Here is a 17,397-nt window from a genome sequence, read left to right as displayed (position 1 = left end):
GATATTTTCAAACCCAGAAATGGCAACCCTCATAAACACGCAACTGGGGAAAAGAGCAGGTGGGGCAACTTGGAGTTTAAGAGCAGGCAAGGGGGAAAGGGTTAAGCACTCCATCCCTCCACCTACCATTTCTTTGCTTGAAGCCCCCTCCCCTTGGCCTGCAGCCACCTGTGTAACTTCCAGTGGAGCATCCACAAGATCTCATTAAGCAGAGAAATCTCACCCTGCTTCAACTGACTTGTAGCTTCCCTTCCCCATTTCTTTTCCAGGAAATCTGGAAAGATGCCATTGCAAAAAACAATGTCTGGTGTGCAAAGAAGAAGAGAAGACCCTGCAAGGGGCAGCAAGAAGACAGATAGGATCATGACGTCAACACCTTTGCTCCTGTTAAGTGTTGTTTCTTGTCTGTCTCCAGACTGCTACTCTTAGGGCAATTCCCCCCCTTCGGAGGTGCCATGCTCAGGTCCATTCTGCACATCTGCCAATGTTGCTGGATGTCCACGACAGCCCGAACAGCTACAATTTGTAGTGAAATTTTGACATTTCGCTCAGTGCAAATTGTAGTGCAATATTCATGCACCCATAGCACTATTTTGGTAACGCACGTGTTTCCGGTCTTGCAGGAATTGCAAACAAGGCGCTCTAAATCTGTGGTGCTTCTGCCTGCCTCAGCCCGCCAATCAAACGGATCACTCTTGTGGATCCAAAGTGCTCCTTTCCCTTTAAATTTTATTTTAAAAAAATCCAAAAACATGCGTGGCAACGAATATATGTTAATTCGTTGCTTCTTTGTTTCACACGGAACTGTATTTAGTTGTAATTCCCCCCCCCCAAATGGCCTTTTGCACGAGGCTAAACCAGGAGGGAGGTATTCATTGGAGATGAGCCCGCTGAGGGCTCATCCACGCTAATTAATACAGCCTGCTGGCGGACATGCATGTAATCATTGACATGCGTCTCCAAGAAAAAATAATAATAACATACAATGCATGTTAGTGCAGGCAGGGCAACATTTGGGCACATGGTGTGCAAAGGACTCTGTGATGTTACTTTGAAAGTTTAAAGTTTAAAACCTTCTGTCAAATGAAAAGTGTGTTTGTTCATTGCTTTATACAGTTTATAGGGGGAAAAAGGTATTCCCGTCCCCCGGATGCTTGGAGGCGAGAGTGGAGGAGGGACCTTCTTCCTGACGCTATTTTGAGAATGCACATGTCTTTTGCTGATGTGTTGCAGGTTGTTCTCAGGAGTCAAGCACTTTTAAAAGGGGGTATCCACTTTTTACGATTCCCCCCAAAGCGCTATAAAAAAGCGAATGTTGCGCGACTGTTGCTGGAGTGCTGAGGTTTGTGTATGACGTCGTGCATAATGTAAAAAATGTAGCATTTACAAAGTGTTCCAATTCAGCAACATTTAAGTTGTGCGGAATGGACCTCAGTCTTTCCCTCTCTCTAGGCTAGAGATGTAGATAGGAAGCTATCTCTGTGTCTTCTATTTCCTATCAATTTTAGTTCCTAAATCAACCTTTATCTACACAAATTGTGCATGTTGGTGTGTAAATTACTCTGTCAACAGAAACTGCCTGCACCTTTCCCCCCTTATATCTTGACAATAAAAAGGATAAGAAACTTTTTAAAAATTAAAAATGAAAAGACCAATCCAGAGTAGACCAAGGCAATACAACCCTCACTGGCAGTCTTCAAGCAAAGGTTGGATACACACTTTTCTTGGATGCTTTAGGATGCTTAGGGCTGATCCTGCATTGAGCAGGGGGTTGGACTAGATGGCCTGTATAGCCCCTTCCAACTCTATGATTCTATGATTGCCTTGACATGGTTGGGCTATAATGCAATAGAAGTTGCCAACATAAAGAAAAAACTCTACAGAAGGATGGCAGGCTTTTCTGTCTTAAAAAAAAAAAAAGCCACAGGGGCACTTTTATCTGCATTGGCATGGAGTATGCACTACAACAAAACTGTCTCTGCAATTTGATCTAGCAAGGCAAACAAGGCTGCATTATATAACCTGCCAGGTAGAAAACTGGCATTCAGCTTTTGCAAATCCAGACAAGCAGTAAAAGGAAGATGTTTATCAAGTCCCTGCTAGGCCTCTCTGCGTTGGCTGGTGAATGGTGATGGGTCAGTTTGGATTAGAATTGCAGCTATTCCATGGCTCTGGAGAAGACTGTGTGTTACACACACATATGAGTTGGCAAAGGCAACCTTTTTGGCCTGAGTTACCAACATTTAAAAAAAGACAACGTAGGTTGGTTTGCAAGTGGATGGGAAGGAGCTGTACTTCAGGGACATGCCTGGGACCCGATAAGTGGCTACCCACATTTGAGAGACAATGATGGGCATAAGCTATGCCCCCATTGCCTCCCCTCCCCTCCTCCCCTCCCCATTTATCTCATTTTCATTTGATATCGATTTATTTTCACTCATTCATTTGAATCAAAGGGACTTTGAGCCCTAAAAGCTCAAGATGTGGCTTGACTCAAATTGAGCTGCCATACCGGGACACTATTAATGGGATATTTTTGTGATTTGTAAGTCTTGATTGACATGGGGAAAAAGACCCACTAAATGTCTTGTATGCAAACATTTGTAGTTACCTATTCCCTTAGCTTTTTTTAAGAGCCTCTTGTGGCGCAGAGTGGTAAGGCAGCCGTCTGGAAGCTTTGCCCATGAGGCTGGGAGTTCAATCCCAGCAGCCGGCTCAAGGTTGACTCAGCCTTCCATCCTTCCGAGGTCGGTAAAATGAGTACCCAGCTTGTTGGGGGGTAAACGGTAATGACTGGGGAAGGCACTGGCAAACCACCCCACATTGAGTCTGCCATGAAAACGCTAGAGGGTGTCACCCCACGGGTCAGACATGACTCGGTGCTTGCATTTACCTTTACCTTTACCTTTTATTCCCTTAGTTTTACCATGCTCTTCCCCCGGTTGTGGTTTGCTGTTCATGATCTCCACTGTACAATCGGCATATACTGTCCTCTGAATCTCTAAATTTAGGGATACGTTTTTGAAATTTAAAGTGAGGCTTATGGTTGATCTGAAAGAGGACGGCTACAAGGCCCATGAGATGCTGTTCCCAGGCCCATCCCTAGGTCTACCCCATATTCAGCCGAGCAAATATCTGCTGGAAATTCCTGTTTCTTAGGCTCTTGGGGACAGATTCGTATAGGGCCATGACACTAGGAGACAGGGGAATTAAGGATCTCTCTCATGTAGTGATGCCAGTCTCCAGGTAGGCTGCAAGATATATGAACAGCTTGAGACAATAAATCTTGTAAAGAAAGCCTTTTGTCAGACACTATTCTTTACACCGTTGTAGTTAATGGTACATATAAACAAACTGTAAATCCTCTGGTGACAGTCGCTTTCAGTTAATAAGCCTTCATCAGGACTTTATGTCACACGTTTATATCCACATCTTGTGGCGTCTATGGATAAGATTTCTTCCCCTGGGCCTTGACAAAAGTCTTGATAAGCTTTATTGCCTCAAATGGTTCGTATATCTTACAACCTGCCCTGTTTGGCCAACTTGTTTTTTAACCTCCAGGTGTGGCCGGGAGATCTTCTGCTATAACGACTGATTTCCAGACAATAAAGATCAGTTCCCTGGAGAAAAAGGCTGCTTTGGAGGGCAACCACTGTGCCATTGTACCTTGTTGAGGTTTCTGTTTGAAATTTAAACAGGCCCCACCCCTCAAATCTTCGGGTATTTCCCACCCCACAGATGACAACCCTACTCTCATGCCATTTTTCTAATCTCAAATGGCTCCAAGGAGCTACTATTTGCTTCTTTGGGAAAACGTACTGTACTAATACACATGGGGAAAATTTACATATTGCCAATCAGGACCCCTCAGTCTCCCCAGTGAGGCAAATAGCTGTTCCCTGGAGGCAGTTCAGCAATGATACAGGAAATACTTAAGCCGACTCTCCCCATTTGCTGCAGTCCCAATCTGAATTGGCCCCCATGCAGCTGAGAATCTGAATTCCAATCAGGAGTACATGTCAGCATGACAGGTCTGGTGGTGGACCCAGGTACAAGAACCTGAGCACAGTGAATTGTGGAGTTGCACCCTATTATTTAACGTCAAAAAAGAGTGTGTGGGTGAAGGACATGTATGAACCCACATAAGATCCAAAAAAGAAAATAAAGGTATAACAAAATACAAGAATGCAACACTGTGTACAACGCTTTCCAGAATAAACACACCTCTGGAACTGCAATACCTAATATAAGGACTGGACACTTGGCTCCCTGTTGCCACCTGATCTTCTAGCTTCCAGTCCCCTATTTCAATAAAGATCATAGATCAGTACTTTGCAAGACCGTTCTGTGCCTAACATCCTGAGAACTGCAATGTGTGCTCCATCACAGAGCCCTGGCACATTCCAAGGCAGAAGGGACATACAAGGCTGCAGTCACAATCTGATTTATGTTTTCCACAGGCTGAGAGTATCTCAAAATTGTATTAATAACTAAATGAGCTGCAAAGACAGAAAGAAATGTTAGTACATCATAGCAGTGGAACCATTAACAACATCAGCTGGTTGAGTCCACAAGAAAAGTATCTGAAATCAAAACCCTGTGAAATGAAAGAATTAACAGGAATGGTCTGATTGGGAGAGGGGCGGGGCCTGGCAATGGGTGGAGTCACAATTAGCAACAGAAAAGAAGGGAAAACAAAAAACCCAACCTGAAAAACTGGTGAGAACCAAGGAGGCTGAGGGACACAAAAGTATCAAAATATATATTTAATGAACAATTTATTAAACATAGCTTGAGATAATTAAAAAAACATAAGGGAACACTTATTTTCCCTGTAGGTCCCACACATATGTCAGTATAAAACATGTACACCGTAAGTACAAAAACTTGGACCTAATGTGTTTGATTGTTTAAGATCTTCATCACTACAGTAACAGTTATAAATACAGTATAAATACAAAAAATTCTTTTTTCAACCAGGGGGTAACTTTTTTTTCTTTTTTTTTTTTAGGTAGAATGCCTTTACATTTCCTGGGTCAGCAGTTTGGTAGTACACCAGGATCATTTTTCACAATTACCAGACTACTGATTGTTTGATTCTATCACCATGACATGCCACAATTACCGAGGCAGAAAGTGAAGGAGAAAGTTCCAAAAGGCATAAATCAGATCTCACAGATTTAACACTGGCATTGAAGCTGCAAATATCTTTTTTGAATGGAAGAATGCCTGAAAAGTAATAAAATAGTCTAAAACAGTAGTTGTCAACTTTTTAAAAACTTGGACCTACCTTTAATTCTCAGGTGGCAGTATGGGACGCACTAAGTTGTAAGCATGAAGTAGAAAGTGATGTGACTGCACAGTCCCATGATGTTGAGGGTCACATGACAGGAAGAGGAGGAGCCTTGCCTTTGCTAAAAGAGAATCCTGACTACCTTGCTTTCCCATCCTCTTGTTCTTGCACTGGCATACAAAGACAGGCAGGGGAGCATAGTGTCCTCACTCTCTATTTGTGACTTAGATGAACTATAATGGGAGACATCTCGTTCCCATCCTCCAACTTCCTGCTGCGGCCCAGTGCAGCAATGGGAGAAAATGGGGGAGGAGGAAAGTGCCATCAGAGATTTGTGGGATTGCTAGAATGTTGTGACAACACTAGAAGTGACCTTGTGGCAGTGTTTGATGCCTAGCCTGGCCCCCAAAACTCCTTCCATTGACAGATCCAATATGACCACTAGCAGCAAATCCTTCTGAAAAGGTGGTTCTATAGGGCCTTATGACTAAGCAGATGAAGCTCTACAACCCACCTGAGGGTCTCGGCCTTGAAGTCCACTTGTCTCTAAATGGTCTTAAGACTTTTAAGCCACCTAGATAGGGATCCTCCTGGGAATCACATAGAACCTCATCAGAGGATGAAATAAGGAATATGCTGTGCCTGCAAATGCTGTGGGGACAAAAGGTTTTTAAACAGAATAAGTTTTATATAATGAAATTATATCTCCCAAAGATTCCCCGCTTGTGAAAATAACAGCAATAGAAAAAAAGTCTCACAATATATTAGTTCCTTGGATCAAAGGAGTATGAGGTCCATGGAATGCCTTGTTTCTGATTTTTTTTTTCTAAAGAAACCAGAGTGATAGAAACCTACTATAGCAGGATCTGTTAATGTAAATTTTGCTGAAGCTTGTTTAGATGCTGAAGGCAATGCATTAGGAACTGATGGTGCCTGATTATCATCCAATCAGTTCCTGATGCAGTATCTGCGACATCAAAAACTCTGCAGGCTACGCCTTTATGCATATGTATGTTTAAATAAATGCAGTGTACTATTTACTATTTGCAAATTCTTTTGCATTGATAAGAATGAGATAATTGCTTACCATTTGGAGAAGGTCCAATAGCATCTAAACCAGCCTTTTCCAACCTTTTGACCATAGAGGAACCCCTGAAATAATTTTTAAGGCTGTGAAAAGCCCCAGAAGTGATGCCAGCTGGCCATACCTCCCTGCCATGCCCCCAGAAGTCACATGTCCCCGGAAGTGACATCATCACCTGCATTAGCAGGCAGGTTCAAAGAGGATGGGAGGGAGAGACAGGAGGTGGGAGTTGGCATGCAGGCTCCACCCCCTCCCAGGCACATAAACCACAAGAGAGCTCACTCACACTTGGGAGGGGGAGCAATGAAGGCAGCTGGTTTCCTAGCTTCTGGCTGAGTCCATTAAGATAGGAGGTGGAGAGCTGCATACCCCCCTCCAGAGCTCCCCTGAACCCCAGGGGGTTCGCACACTGCTGATTGGGAATCTCTGGTCTAAACTGTAGGATACTGCAATTTCAGTCACTCTTTGCCTTTGCTATTAAAACTTACAGAAGCCATAACCTTTTAAACTTCATCTATTCATTCCAATCTGTGCAGGGACTTCTATTGAACTGCTTATCTCTGGACAACTTTGCACCACTTTCTTAACACAAACAGCATGATCTGTTAATGTAAATTTTGCGGAAGCTTGTTTAGATGCTGCAAGCAATGCAGTAGGAACTTTACACCACTTAAGTGTGCAGAGTACACAGGAGTTCTCTGGCTCCTGGAAGGGTCACGAATTCTGCCCTTTAAAGTTAAAACTCTACAATCAAAATGTTGCCAGAGTTTAAATATGCAAAAGTATAAAGCACAAGGTTGTTTAAAAGAATAAAATTGTTTTAGTATGAAGAGAAATCACTTTGCATAGAGTATGTTCCACAGTTCCACAGTCTGACTGACTAACTATTGTCTACAGTCTTCCTTCTATTTTGTTCTGGAGGCAAGCAGGGAGGAAGTGTGCTCAAATGAGCGCAGGAAGTCTCCAACTGAGCCCACCAGGACATTGGAGGAGTCTATTTGAAAAACATCAGGATCTAACTATGCTAAATACACATCTCCTCTGATGACCCCTGCAGGTCATTCTTCTTATACTTATACTTTTGAGTCATGCACACTACAGATCTTGCATATTTCAATGCAAAATATATTTAGTTAATTAACATATTTGCTGAACAGCTATCTTCTTGTACATGGTTTTTCTTGTACAATTTCATGTTATTATGGTTCTTCCCTTTTTCAGCTTTTGGAATATTTTCATTTCAGAGCTAGGAAAGAGACTTTAGGTCCAGAGGTCACTGAAGGCCATCTCAGTGGAGCCTCCTGGTCTCCTCTCAAGAAACAACCTACTGATGAGGCCTGAATTACATGGATCAGGCTGGGGTTCTCAGAGCGTGTTCAGTCCCACAATGGGGCAATAACACCCCTTGGGGGCAAAGGGAATGTTTTGTGGGGGTAGGAAGAGGCCCCTTCTTCCCTCATTCCATAGTTCTGATCCGAATTGGGTCCTGGCTCCTACAGCTTCTGTATGTGTGAAGGGAATAAGAGTTGGGTCTTGTGTAGCTTAGGACTCAGCCAGGCAAAGTTCTGTGGCTTTACTCTTTGCCTCTCAGGTGAGTTGACATCCAAAGTCCTAGTAGCAGCAGTACTGTGTGCATTGGGTGGCTCACAAGATCTTCTGGCAATCTCCCACGGTAGCAAGAAAAGTGGCTCCGGATCACTTTTCTCCGAATGCATAAATGAGAGCCAGGGGACAAGATCCCGCTGAAGGCTTCAGTGATTTCCTGCTCTTTCAAGGCATGGAGGTGAGCAAGCAGTGGTCCTGCTAGAGAACCAATAGGCTGTACTTGACTACAGCCAAACTGTGCCTTTCCTAGCTTGACCTTGGACCATTTTAAGGCCTACTGGCCACTGTCAGCTTTTCCAAAATTTCTTATTTTTGTTGTAACATGCATCCTCATCATCTAAGTCTACTTTATGTTTCCTAATGTGCTAGGATGTTGCTCACAAAAGTCCGTGTCATCATACAATATAAAACAATTTTCTTTTCTCTTTTTTTGCAGTAATATTTCTATCAGGAGTCACTGTCAGATCTTGGTAAGCTTTTATTATGTGTGTGTATGTGGGTAGAATAACTGAACAAGGACAAATGTCAGCAAATGTCCAGGGCTTGAAAAATGTTGTTACTGTTTGCCAGGAAATGATGTATGGTATCTGCAGGGTGTGTTTGCACATTCAAGGAATGCCTGAGATGTGACACTCCAGAAAAAAAAGATGTGGGCAGGTTTATAGATCTAAGAAGAATGATTTAAGAATTGATTTAAGATTTAGAGCTGGCATATGTATTATCTTGGACGTTTATTTAGATTCACAAATAAATACCTATTGAATACAGCAAATTTGGTTGGAGACAGGTTTTGCAGAGGAGCTGTGGCTAAGTGGTACAGCACATGCCTTGCACATAAGGTTGCCAACCTCCAGGTGAAAGCTGGAGCTATCCGGGGCTTACAACTCATCTTCCGGTGACAAATCACCTGCAGAAAATGGCTGCTTTGGAAGGTGGACTCTATGGTATTATGCCACACTGAAGTCCCTCCCCTCCTTTATTCCTGCCCTCTTCAGCCTCCCCACCCGGAGCTGGTAAATTATTTGCACACAGAAAGTTCCAGGTTCAAGGATCTCAAGAAGCAGGTGTTGGGAAAGACTTTGCACACTCTGGGCCCCTGGCAAGCTACTGCAACTCAGAACAAATGAAACTGAGCCTCAAGAGCCAATGAAGGTGGATGCTCCATGTGTCCTTGAGAGAGCGGAAAGTGGTTTGTGAGAGAATCAAGGCCCAGGTTGACTCTTTGTTGCTTGTTACTCATCAAACAGGTTTTGGAAGCCGTGCCAAATAAACTTGTGAACTGAGACAATAGTGGTATGAATGTGTGCATCTTAGGCACACAGGACTCATTACCACATTCAGCTCCCTGAAACAATTATTTCTCAGTTACAGCCAGTAAAATAAGCAGATATAGTTTGCAAACAAACACTAGCTTAAAAGAGAATCAATAGCCATATTTTGCTAAAAAATAAAAAATTAAGCAGCATGGGTGGTAATATCACGTATATCCTTAGCCCTTCTGAAGAATGATGAAGGATCACTCCATTTGGTGCCATGCTAGCTTTATCATTAGAAATGGGTTTAAAATTGTGATGAAAATACACCCACAGAGCCAGCATGTTCGAGTGGCTGGAGTATGGGATTAAGAAGTAGGAGATCCAGCTCTGCCAGGGAAGATTGCTGGGTGGTCTTTGGCCAGTCATATACACACTCAACCAAACTACCTCACAGGGTTGTTGTGAAGATAAAAGGGATATGATGATGGAAGGGATAAAGGAAGTAATTAAGTAAATAGGTAGGTGAGGTTCCCTCTCCCTTTTGTCATTCAGTCTTGTGAACTGTGATGGCTTCACATCCTTAGTTTGAAAATGTTCCTGGACATGCTGAGCCAGGATTTCCCTTGCTTTAGAACAGGAGTAGGCCTAACAGCTGGGGAAAAAAAAAACACCTTCATTCTGTGTGCCACCAAACCAAAATTGGGAGTTGGAGAGATGAGGGTTATACTTGGCCAAACAGGCTTGGAGCAAGCGAAGCCTCAGTGGTGCTGCCAACATTTCAGAGACTCACCTTGGAGCTGGCTGGTGGCTGAATGGGACTTGGAGGTAAGGATGGGCGTAAGCCATGCCTGATGCAGTCCTCTGTATGGCTGGACCCAGCATTACTGCCATGTGCTTAGTACTTGGGTGGAGATTTGGACCTGGGTGCCAAGCTAGGGTTGCCAGCTCTGGGTTGGGAAGTACCTGGAGGCTTTAGGGGTGGAGCCGGGAGTGGGTGGGATTTGGGGCAGGGAGGGACCACAAGGGAGTATATGGAGTCCACCCTCCAAAGCAGCCATGTTGGTACTCATGCTGGGTGTTGCCTATTCTGGCCCTACAAAGCCCAAGCCAGAGTACTTTATAGAACCCTCATTAACTTTCCATGTTCAGCTGGCTATGAAGGGTAAATGGGATCAATTTAATTGATGTTTAAAGAAATCAAACAAATACATTTAGCTGGGCATTTTAACTGTTTCTCTCTTTCTTTTTTTATCTAACTGTTGTTTACCTCAAGTCCTCAAATGAGAAGGAAATACGGGCAATTTCATAAATGTTCTAGGAACCCAAGCAACTTTGTATGTATAATCCAAGTTAAAGAGTCAACTGGCATTACAATATGGTTGTATGATCAATCAGCCTATGGCTCTGAAAAGTATAAAGCCACATAGTTGTACAGCCCCCAACCCGCTCCCTTTTTGTAGCAAATAATGGAATATATCACAAGATTTGCCCTGACCTTGAGGGCAGCCCTGGTTAGTACTTGTAGGGGAGACCTCCAAGGGAGATTCAGGGATGCTATGTAGAAGCAGGCTGAAGCAACCACAAGCCACCTCTATGCATTTCTTGTCTGCCCTTACAAGGTTGCCATCAGTTGGTGGGTCTTGACCACACTTTCCATCTCAGCCACAACAAGGCTGTCTGCAAACTTAAAAGCTCCCCTTTTCTACACTCCCATTCTAAGATACCTCTGTCAATGTGCCTGTCTTGAGGAAGGCAACCTAGTCACTTTCTTATGTCTCAAGAGGTTCTCTCTGTACTTTAGTATCTTATGTCTTTGAACTGGATAGGCCACAGTCTGAACCTGGCTAGACAAGAACTTGCTCATCTCTTTCTAGGATTGCACACATGTACTGAAGGCCTTGATTCATGACCACAGAGATGCCCAGATTGAAAAATGTTCATGGGGACAGAACAAGAAGGCTTCATGTAAATAATTTGTAGCCGGAGCACCAAGACCCTATCCACAATAGCCTTGCTGTCTGTACATATGTTCACACATTACATTTTTATGATGATCCGGTTGCAAGAATGGTCCCTTTTCTGGAAATACAGCATTATCATTTATTATTATTAAATTATTATCTCACTATCAATGCATATATTTTTGGCCACTGAGATCTAGGAGCAATACAATAACAAATATCTAGTGGAATGGATTGTCTGCAGTGGCTTTTTTATTGGTTGGTTTAGCAATATCTTGAATCCAGATATGAAGGTTCTTCTAGGATTAAGGCCTAATCACTCCTGTAAAATAACTTGGGTGCAGAATGTGGAGGTCCCTGAGACAAAAGACATTGCTGGAAGCTCATGGGCTTCATCTAAAATTCTATCTCATCTGCTGGATTCTGCTTTGCCTTGCTGCACCTATATACAGTGAAACGCAACAGGTTCAGGATGTCTCTGCATGTTGTGTTACACAAACTTCTTACACAATTACATTAGGCTGGCCTGGCCATGAAATCCATAAAAGTCAACAGAAATTTAAAGACTCCTAGGCTGATTCAGAATGGGTGGGAAAGGCCAAGAGAGCAGTCATATGAAAGCGGGGCAAATCCCCGCTTCCACATGACACAACTGCTGGGCAGGCCCCCTCCCTTCCAGGCCCAACTCCTCCCTGCCCTACAGTGACCCAGATAGGGCAAAGAATGCCCCTGTTGGCTTTGCGGTACTTTGACACACCATGGGATGAACCAGGGCATTCATTTTTATTCTGCAGGAAGGTGGGATTGCATGGAACACTATCCCCCCTCCTGCAAAACCCCACCCCATGATGGAACTATTCTGCTGCTGCATTGTCCCTCATGAAGGCACATTTTGGCACTGGAGTGGATCTGGAGCTGAAATGTGGCCCCCACGGGGACACAGTAAACTGCAGAGCTTTATGCTCCACAGCATTGCACCAGTGGCAGCCTGGAGTGGCTGCCGCTGTGCGGAATGGGCCCTATTCACACATATAAAGATTGAACCACTTGTGCTTCAATGAAAAGTTGGAGGGGGGGAGGTAAGAGAGAAAAGAACAAAGCTTCTATGCTTGGTTAGTTGGAAGAAAGTCTCACTAGCTACAAGACAGCAGTTACAAGCCTGTACTCATTCCAGTCTAGAATAACACAATGAACAGTGATTCCATTTCTATAGCTACTTCAGCTTATAGTACCGATGATGCTGTGCAATGTGAGACAAATGGGCAAAAAATATCAAGGATCTGTGAGGATGGGCATTCATATGGGATGAAATAGGAATCTGATGAGTAAGAGAAATATTCCACAAAGGTTTCAGGCCTCCAAAATGGTGAGCACTTTTCATGGTGGGATCCTATCTGAGGGATTTACCCATTCCTAGTTTTATTCTTTCATGATTTTACAAGTGTTGTAAGCTAAATTCTCATAAGCATTTACTGAATTAAGCGGCTCAGTGAAACAAATGACCAACTAGTCAAAGATACAATATCCAACAGATATGCAAATTTCACCCAATATTCTTTCACAGTGAGTTAGGCGATAAAGGTAAATTGCATCAAGACAGATTCAGACAGTTGTATTGATTTTTGCAGTTCCCAAGTGGAGTTACTTGTGACATTGGATTGTTAATTACTTTGGTTCTTACAACTTGACATTTTAAACTTAACAAAGGAGAATCTGTGCAAAATTTACCCAATCTCTGAAATCTGGTAGGGCTGACTTGCTAGGAAGCCAGGGAGAATTTAGATCCTCTTTACAGACTGCCTGTTGTCCATTCTTCTCCATGGCATTAAACACAAATCTTCAGGGTCCTTAAACCCTTTGAAGATGGGGCTATTATTCAGAAACATACCAAAAAATCCAGGTTCGATCAGTTTCCACACTGACAGCAAACAGCGATCTAACCATATGTCATGTCTTGAGAGGGATGAAAAAATGCATTTTAAAACAGGAACTGTGTATGTGTCAAAGGAATTAAGTAATGTAATTCCAGAATGCTGCTAAAAGGAGGCAGAGAATAGACTTATTATCTCTGGCAGTGGCCAAGTTTCGAGAGGATGCTTCACGATGAGCATGAGTCAATCAGATCAACTACTAATCATGCCCTCCTGTGAATGCCGAGTTTTACGCAAGGGATCCTCTTGGCGCTGTGATTTTGGTAGCCATACAGATGCATCCGTCCACAGAAGCAAAAGAAATTGCTGTGTTTAGCATAATCCCAGATACCACTGTGAGAGGATTTATGAACTGCTCACAGTTGCCAGCTGAGATTAAACCAATTCACAGCCAGATGTGGTAGACCTGGCAGTGGAGCTGCACAATCTGAATCTCTCCGTTGCACTCATACCCAGAAATCTTGCACTTAGTCATGTCGACTGCACTCTGGATATGATGAGATGGGATGAGGCCTAGTCAAAGGGGACAGGGAATCAGTGTTGCCATGGAAGTGTTTAAGCAGAGGCTAGATAGCCATCTGACAGAAATGCTGATTCTGTGAACTGAGGCAGATTGTGAGTGGGTGGGCAGAAGGGATTGTGCTGGTGCTTGGATCTTGTGGCCCTTTCTTGCACACCCAGGGAAATGCCAATCACCACTTTTGGGTCGGGAGACAAATCCCCAGAGGTTTCCCAGCCTGGATCAGACAACGCTACATGCTCATCCTCTGGTGAATGACCTGGCAACCCTAACCCCGGGGAAGGGGGGTTGGGGAGGGGCTGAATCTCAGCAGGGTACAATGCTTTAGACTCTGCCCACCAAAGCAGCCATTTTTTTCAGGGGAACACATTTTTGAAGTCTGGCGGTCAGTTGTAATTCCAGGAGATATCCAGGCCCCAACTGTCCGGTTGAGAATCCTATTTAAGCAATACAGTAACATGAGAGCCAGCTTGGTGTAGTGGCTAAGAGCTTCTATTCTGGAGAGCCAGGTTTGATTCCCCACTTGTCCATATTCAGCCACCTGGGTGACTTTGGGCTACTCATAGTCCTGTTAGAGATGTTCTCACAGAGCAGTTTCTCTCCGAGCCCTCTCGGCCTTACCTACCTCACAGGGTATCTGTTGTGGGAAGGGGAAGGGAAGTATTAGGCTGGGGTGAAAATGGCTGCTTTGGAGGGTGAATTCAATGGCATTATAACCAGCCTCTCCAACCCCCCCCCCCCGGCTCTACCCCCCAGACCTCAGGGAATTTCCCAAATTAGAGCTGGCAACTCCATAATCTGTGTATCTTGATGTGTACAAATGGTGACCCTTCCACAAAGGGTGAAGGGGGTGATGTAAATGGGAGGGGACATGCAGTGGCCAGGGAACTATGATTGACCATCAGCTCCATAGCATGTTCCAGCATTTCTGTACACATTTGTTACTCTCCTATCCTTTTTGGCACCCATTGCAGCAAGCACCACTGTAGGTGGCAACAAAGCATGAACTGACCCTGTCAACTAAGAACCTCACTGGGTGTCTTAGGACTTGGTCTCAACCTAAATGACTTCACACGTTTGTTTTTGAAGAAGCTGTTGTTTTTTACCCCACTTTTCACTGCCTGAAGAAGTTTCAAAGCAGTCTACAATCACCTTCCCTTCCTCTCCCCACAACACTCACCCTGTGAGGTAGGTGGAGGGATGACGACCCATCCCTGGGTCGCCATATTAGAAGCCACTACTCTTAACCACTATATCACGCTGGCTAAAATTGATTTATTTTGATATTTTGCCCCACTTTTCTCTGCAAGGGGGCTTATGCCATCGTTTTCCCACCCACCTACTCCCCCCTGTGAGGTAGGTTTGCCAAAGAGGTTGAATGGGCCAAATCCATACAATGAGCTTCCTTGGCAGAGGAGAGATCTGAATCTGCGTTTCCCAGATCCTATTTTAATACTTCTCTGCCATGCTGCTCTGAGTTATGTACGCAGCTAATATCGTTATGAGCAATTTCTGCACAGATGTTTCCTTGTTCTCTTATACAAACAGACCCTAAAGTGCTATGTTTAGAACCAGAAGACCAAACCTGGTGACCAAGACAACAGATATGAGTAATAGGAGTCCTCTGCAAGAAACACCTGACATTGGAATGATGCGTCGTTAAACTGCCCAGGTCTTCTGCGTCAGGCATCTCCCTTTGCAGTGTTAACATCTCCTGTCAGTGGTATTCCACTTATGCTGTTAAAAAGAATAATTTGTTCCCTCTAGTGCCTTGTTGAGTTCATCTTGGGCAATCAGGAATGCAAGGAAATGCACCGCTGAGGGAAATGTTGAACTGGTGATCTTGGAAGAGGTTTACACAACTGACAAGAAACAACAGCTGTAGTTCCTATTATATTTTACGGTACACTGACAAAATGTTACTTCTATTTTACAATGCAGAAGAAGTTTGGGAGGTGGGGGGAGGAGGAATGCAGAGATGAGGCCTGTCTTGAGATCTTATGGTGCCTGAGACAGAAACCCCCAATGTATCCTCTCACAACACACCCCAGTGCAACATTGAACAGTGAATTCAGCTACTCACTTTTTTTCTGCTATGGAATAGCAATCAAAATCTGCCACCTTTGCCCCAGGGCAGGGTTGGTGTTGATAACAAGGATCACAGTATATGATTAGTTGGAAGGGGTGTGGATAAGTGCGGAGCTCTTAAATTCACAAACTTGGAAAAAGTCAAATACATTAATAAGCCAGTTCACACTGTCACATTTCAAGTATCAACACCATGAAATACAGAGCAAGGTCTAAGTAGGTGAAGAGGCTGGTCTGTTTATATAGTGGCTCATTCAGTTATCAGTTGCTTGCACTGATTTCTATGGGACACAGAAAACAGAGATGGAACCATGAGGAGAGGGCAAAGGCAAGGGAAGTTCCCCATCTGATAGTGTACTCAAGTGACTCTCTCCTACTCATGAATAGCTGCCACTCATTCCTAGAAAGAAAATCAGTGCACGGTTCTTATCCAGTATAACTCATGCTTGTTTTTTAAAAACAGAAGAGAATCACCCACAGCTGAGCCTGCCTTTTAGGGGGGGGGGGGAGTACATTGTAAGGTGTTACTTATTTCTATGCAGTCCTACATTACCCATGTTCCTCAAAATTAAAAAAAAATTAAAACAGGATCAACAGCAAATCCTGAGAGTCACATGAGAACAAAGGATGCATGTGTGTGTTCTATGTACCTCAGGTATGAAGGGAAACTATTTCTAAAAAGGAGGGGGAACAGATTAGGAATCTCAGTATCAAGTGCAATTTTATACAGAATCACATCAGCAACAAGACTACCACCGATAGTCACTCTTGGTGTAGAAGTAGCCCTGGATTCCATATAAGTTATATAATGTTCAATGTAAGCCCCCCAGAGCTGCAAAGAAATGGGCGGTATAGAAATATAAATAAATAAATAAAATAATAAATTCCCACCCTAGTCATTCCCACCTTCTAAGCCCAGTCAGTCTCTCTCAGCCTAACTTGCCTGTCAGAACTGATGGAAGGATAAAGTGAAGCAAAGAGAACTACTACGTGGGCTGTTCAGGTCTCTTTGGGGGAAGCATGAGGTAAAAAGGCACAGTGAAAGGATAAACAATACAGATCTTATTGAGATAGTTGTCTGATTCAGTGTAGTTTCATGGCCTTGCTTTGGCTTTCAATGTGTCTTCTTGGTGCCTATCACTAGCAAACTAAAGATGAAATCTGTGTGTGGATGGACTTTATAAGCTATATAAGCTACAGCTGCAGGCCAAACTTAGTGCTGGCAGGAAAGAACCTCTCCAGCTGCTACCCTGAACTTCAACCAAGGGGGCAAGTAACATAAAAATAGGATTACTTTTTGGTTTAATGTGCTTAGTTTTACTACATCAACATACTTGGTTGCCAATTTTTTTTGTTATGCCTTTTTAGCAACCCTGCATAAAATAAAGGAAACTTATAGCATTAGTTTATTTATTTTTTTGAGATGCAAAGCTTATATTTCCCCTTTTTTTCTTGGATATTCAGGTTACAAAATCCTCACACCTTCAGATTCCATCCTATGTGCAGCCAAATTAATCATTTGGGTTACTTTTTATGGCAAGAGAAAGATGAAGGAGGTATCAAATTAAGGCACAGAACATACTGATTCACAGAAAAATAGTAGGTTTGCCAAGTTACTGCCAAAATTAAACATGGCAAGGGGGGAAAATACTTGAGGTA

The 17,397-nt window shown here is 43.4% G+C and overlaps 2 protein-coding genes across 25 annotated transcripts in view; one reads left to right on the top strand and one right to left on the bottom strand.

Moving 5' to 3' along the window:
* Nucleotides 1-17,397, bottom strand: part of LOC143835620 (uncharacterized) — an 81,114-nt gene that overhangs the window by 5,076 nt on the left and 58,641 nt on the right. For 9 of the 15 annotated variants that reach the window (XR_013230291.1, XR_013230296.1, XR_013230292.1 and 6 more), the window contains 2 exons: nt 5,808-5,944; nt 4,242-4,302 (listed from right to left, as the gene is read on the bottom strand). The exons of 1 other annotated variant lie outside the window; for it this stretch is intronic. Coding sequence is in view for 3 of the 14 variants with exons in the window: in XM_077333603.1 (XP_077189718.1) it covers nt 4,225-4,302; nt 5,808-5,944 (215 nt within the window). In the remaining 11 variants the exon portion in view is untranslated. Of the gene's footprint in view, nt 1-4,224; nt 4,303-5,807; nt 5,945-17,397 lie in introns of all 15 variants that reach the window. 5 more of the 15 variants (XM_077333603.1, XM_077333588.1, XM_077333597.1 and 2 more) reach the window with 2 other exon arrangements.
* The window catches only part of LOC143835599 (uncharacterized), a 50,763-nt gene that overhangs the window by 21,298 nt on the left and 12,068 nt on the right, over nt 1-17,397 (top strand). For 2 of the 10 annotated variants that reach the window (XR_013230271.1, XR_013230276.1), the window contains 4 exons: nt 270-386; nt 5,012-7,434; nt 8,419-8,452; nt 11,113-11,633. Coding sequence is in view for 5 of the 10 variants with exons in the window: in XM_077333545.1 (XP_077189660.1) it covers nt 270-386; nt 8,419-8,452; nt 11,113-11,211 (250 nt within the window). In the remaining 5 variants the exon portion in view is untranslated. Of the gene's footprint in view, nt 1-269; nt 387-5,011; nt 7,435-8,418; nt 8,453-11,112; nt 11,634-15,417; nt 15,554-17,397 lie in introns of those variants that run through there. The other 8 variants (XM_077333529.1, XM_077333559.1, XR_013230274.1 and 5 more) reach the window with 7 other exon arrangements.

This window comes from Paroedura picta, chromosome 1 (assembly GCF_049243985.1).
Source record: "Paroedura picta isolate Pp20150507F chromosome 1, Ppicta_v3.0, whole genome shotgun sequence".
Taxonomy (NCBI): domain Eukaryota; kingdom Metazoa; phylum Chordata; class Lepidosauria; order Squamata; family Gekkonidae; genus Paroedura; species Paroedura picta.
Note: the sequence above shows the minus strand (reverse complement) of the source record. Positions and strands in the feature narration are given on the sequence as shown.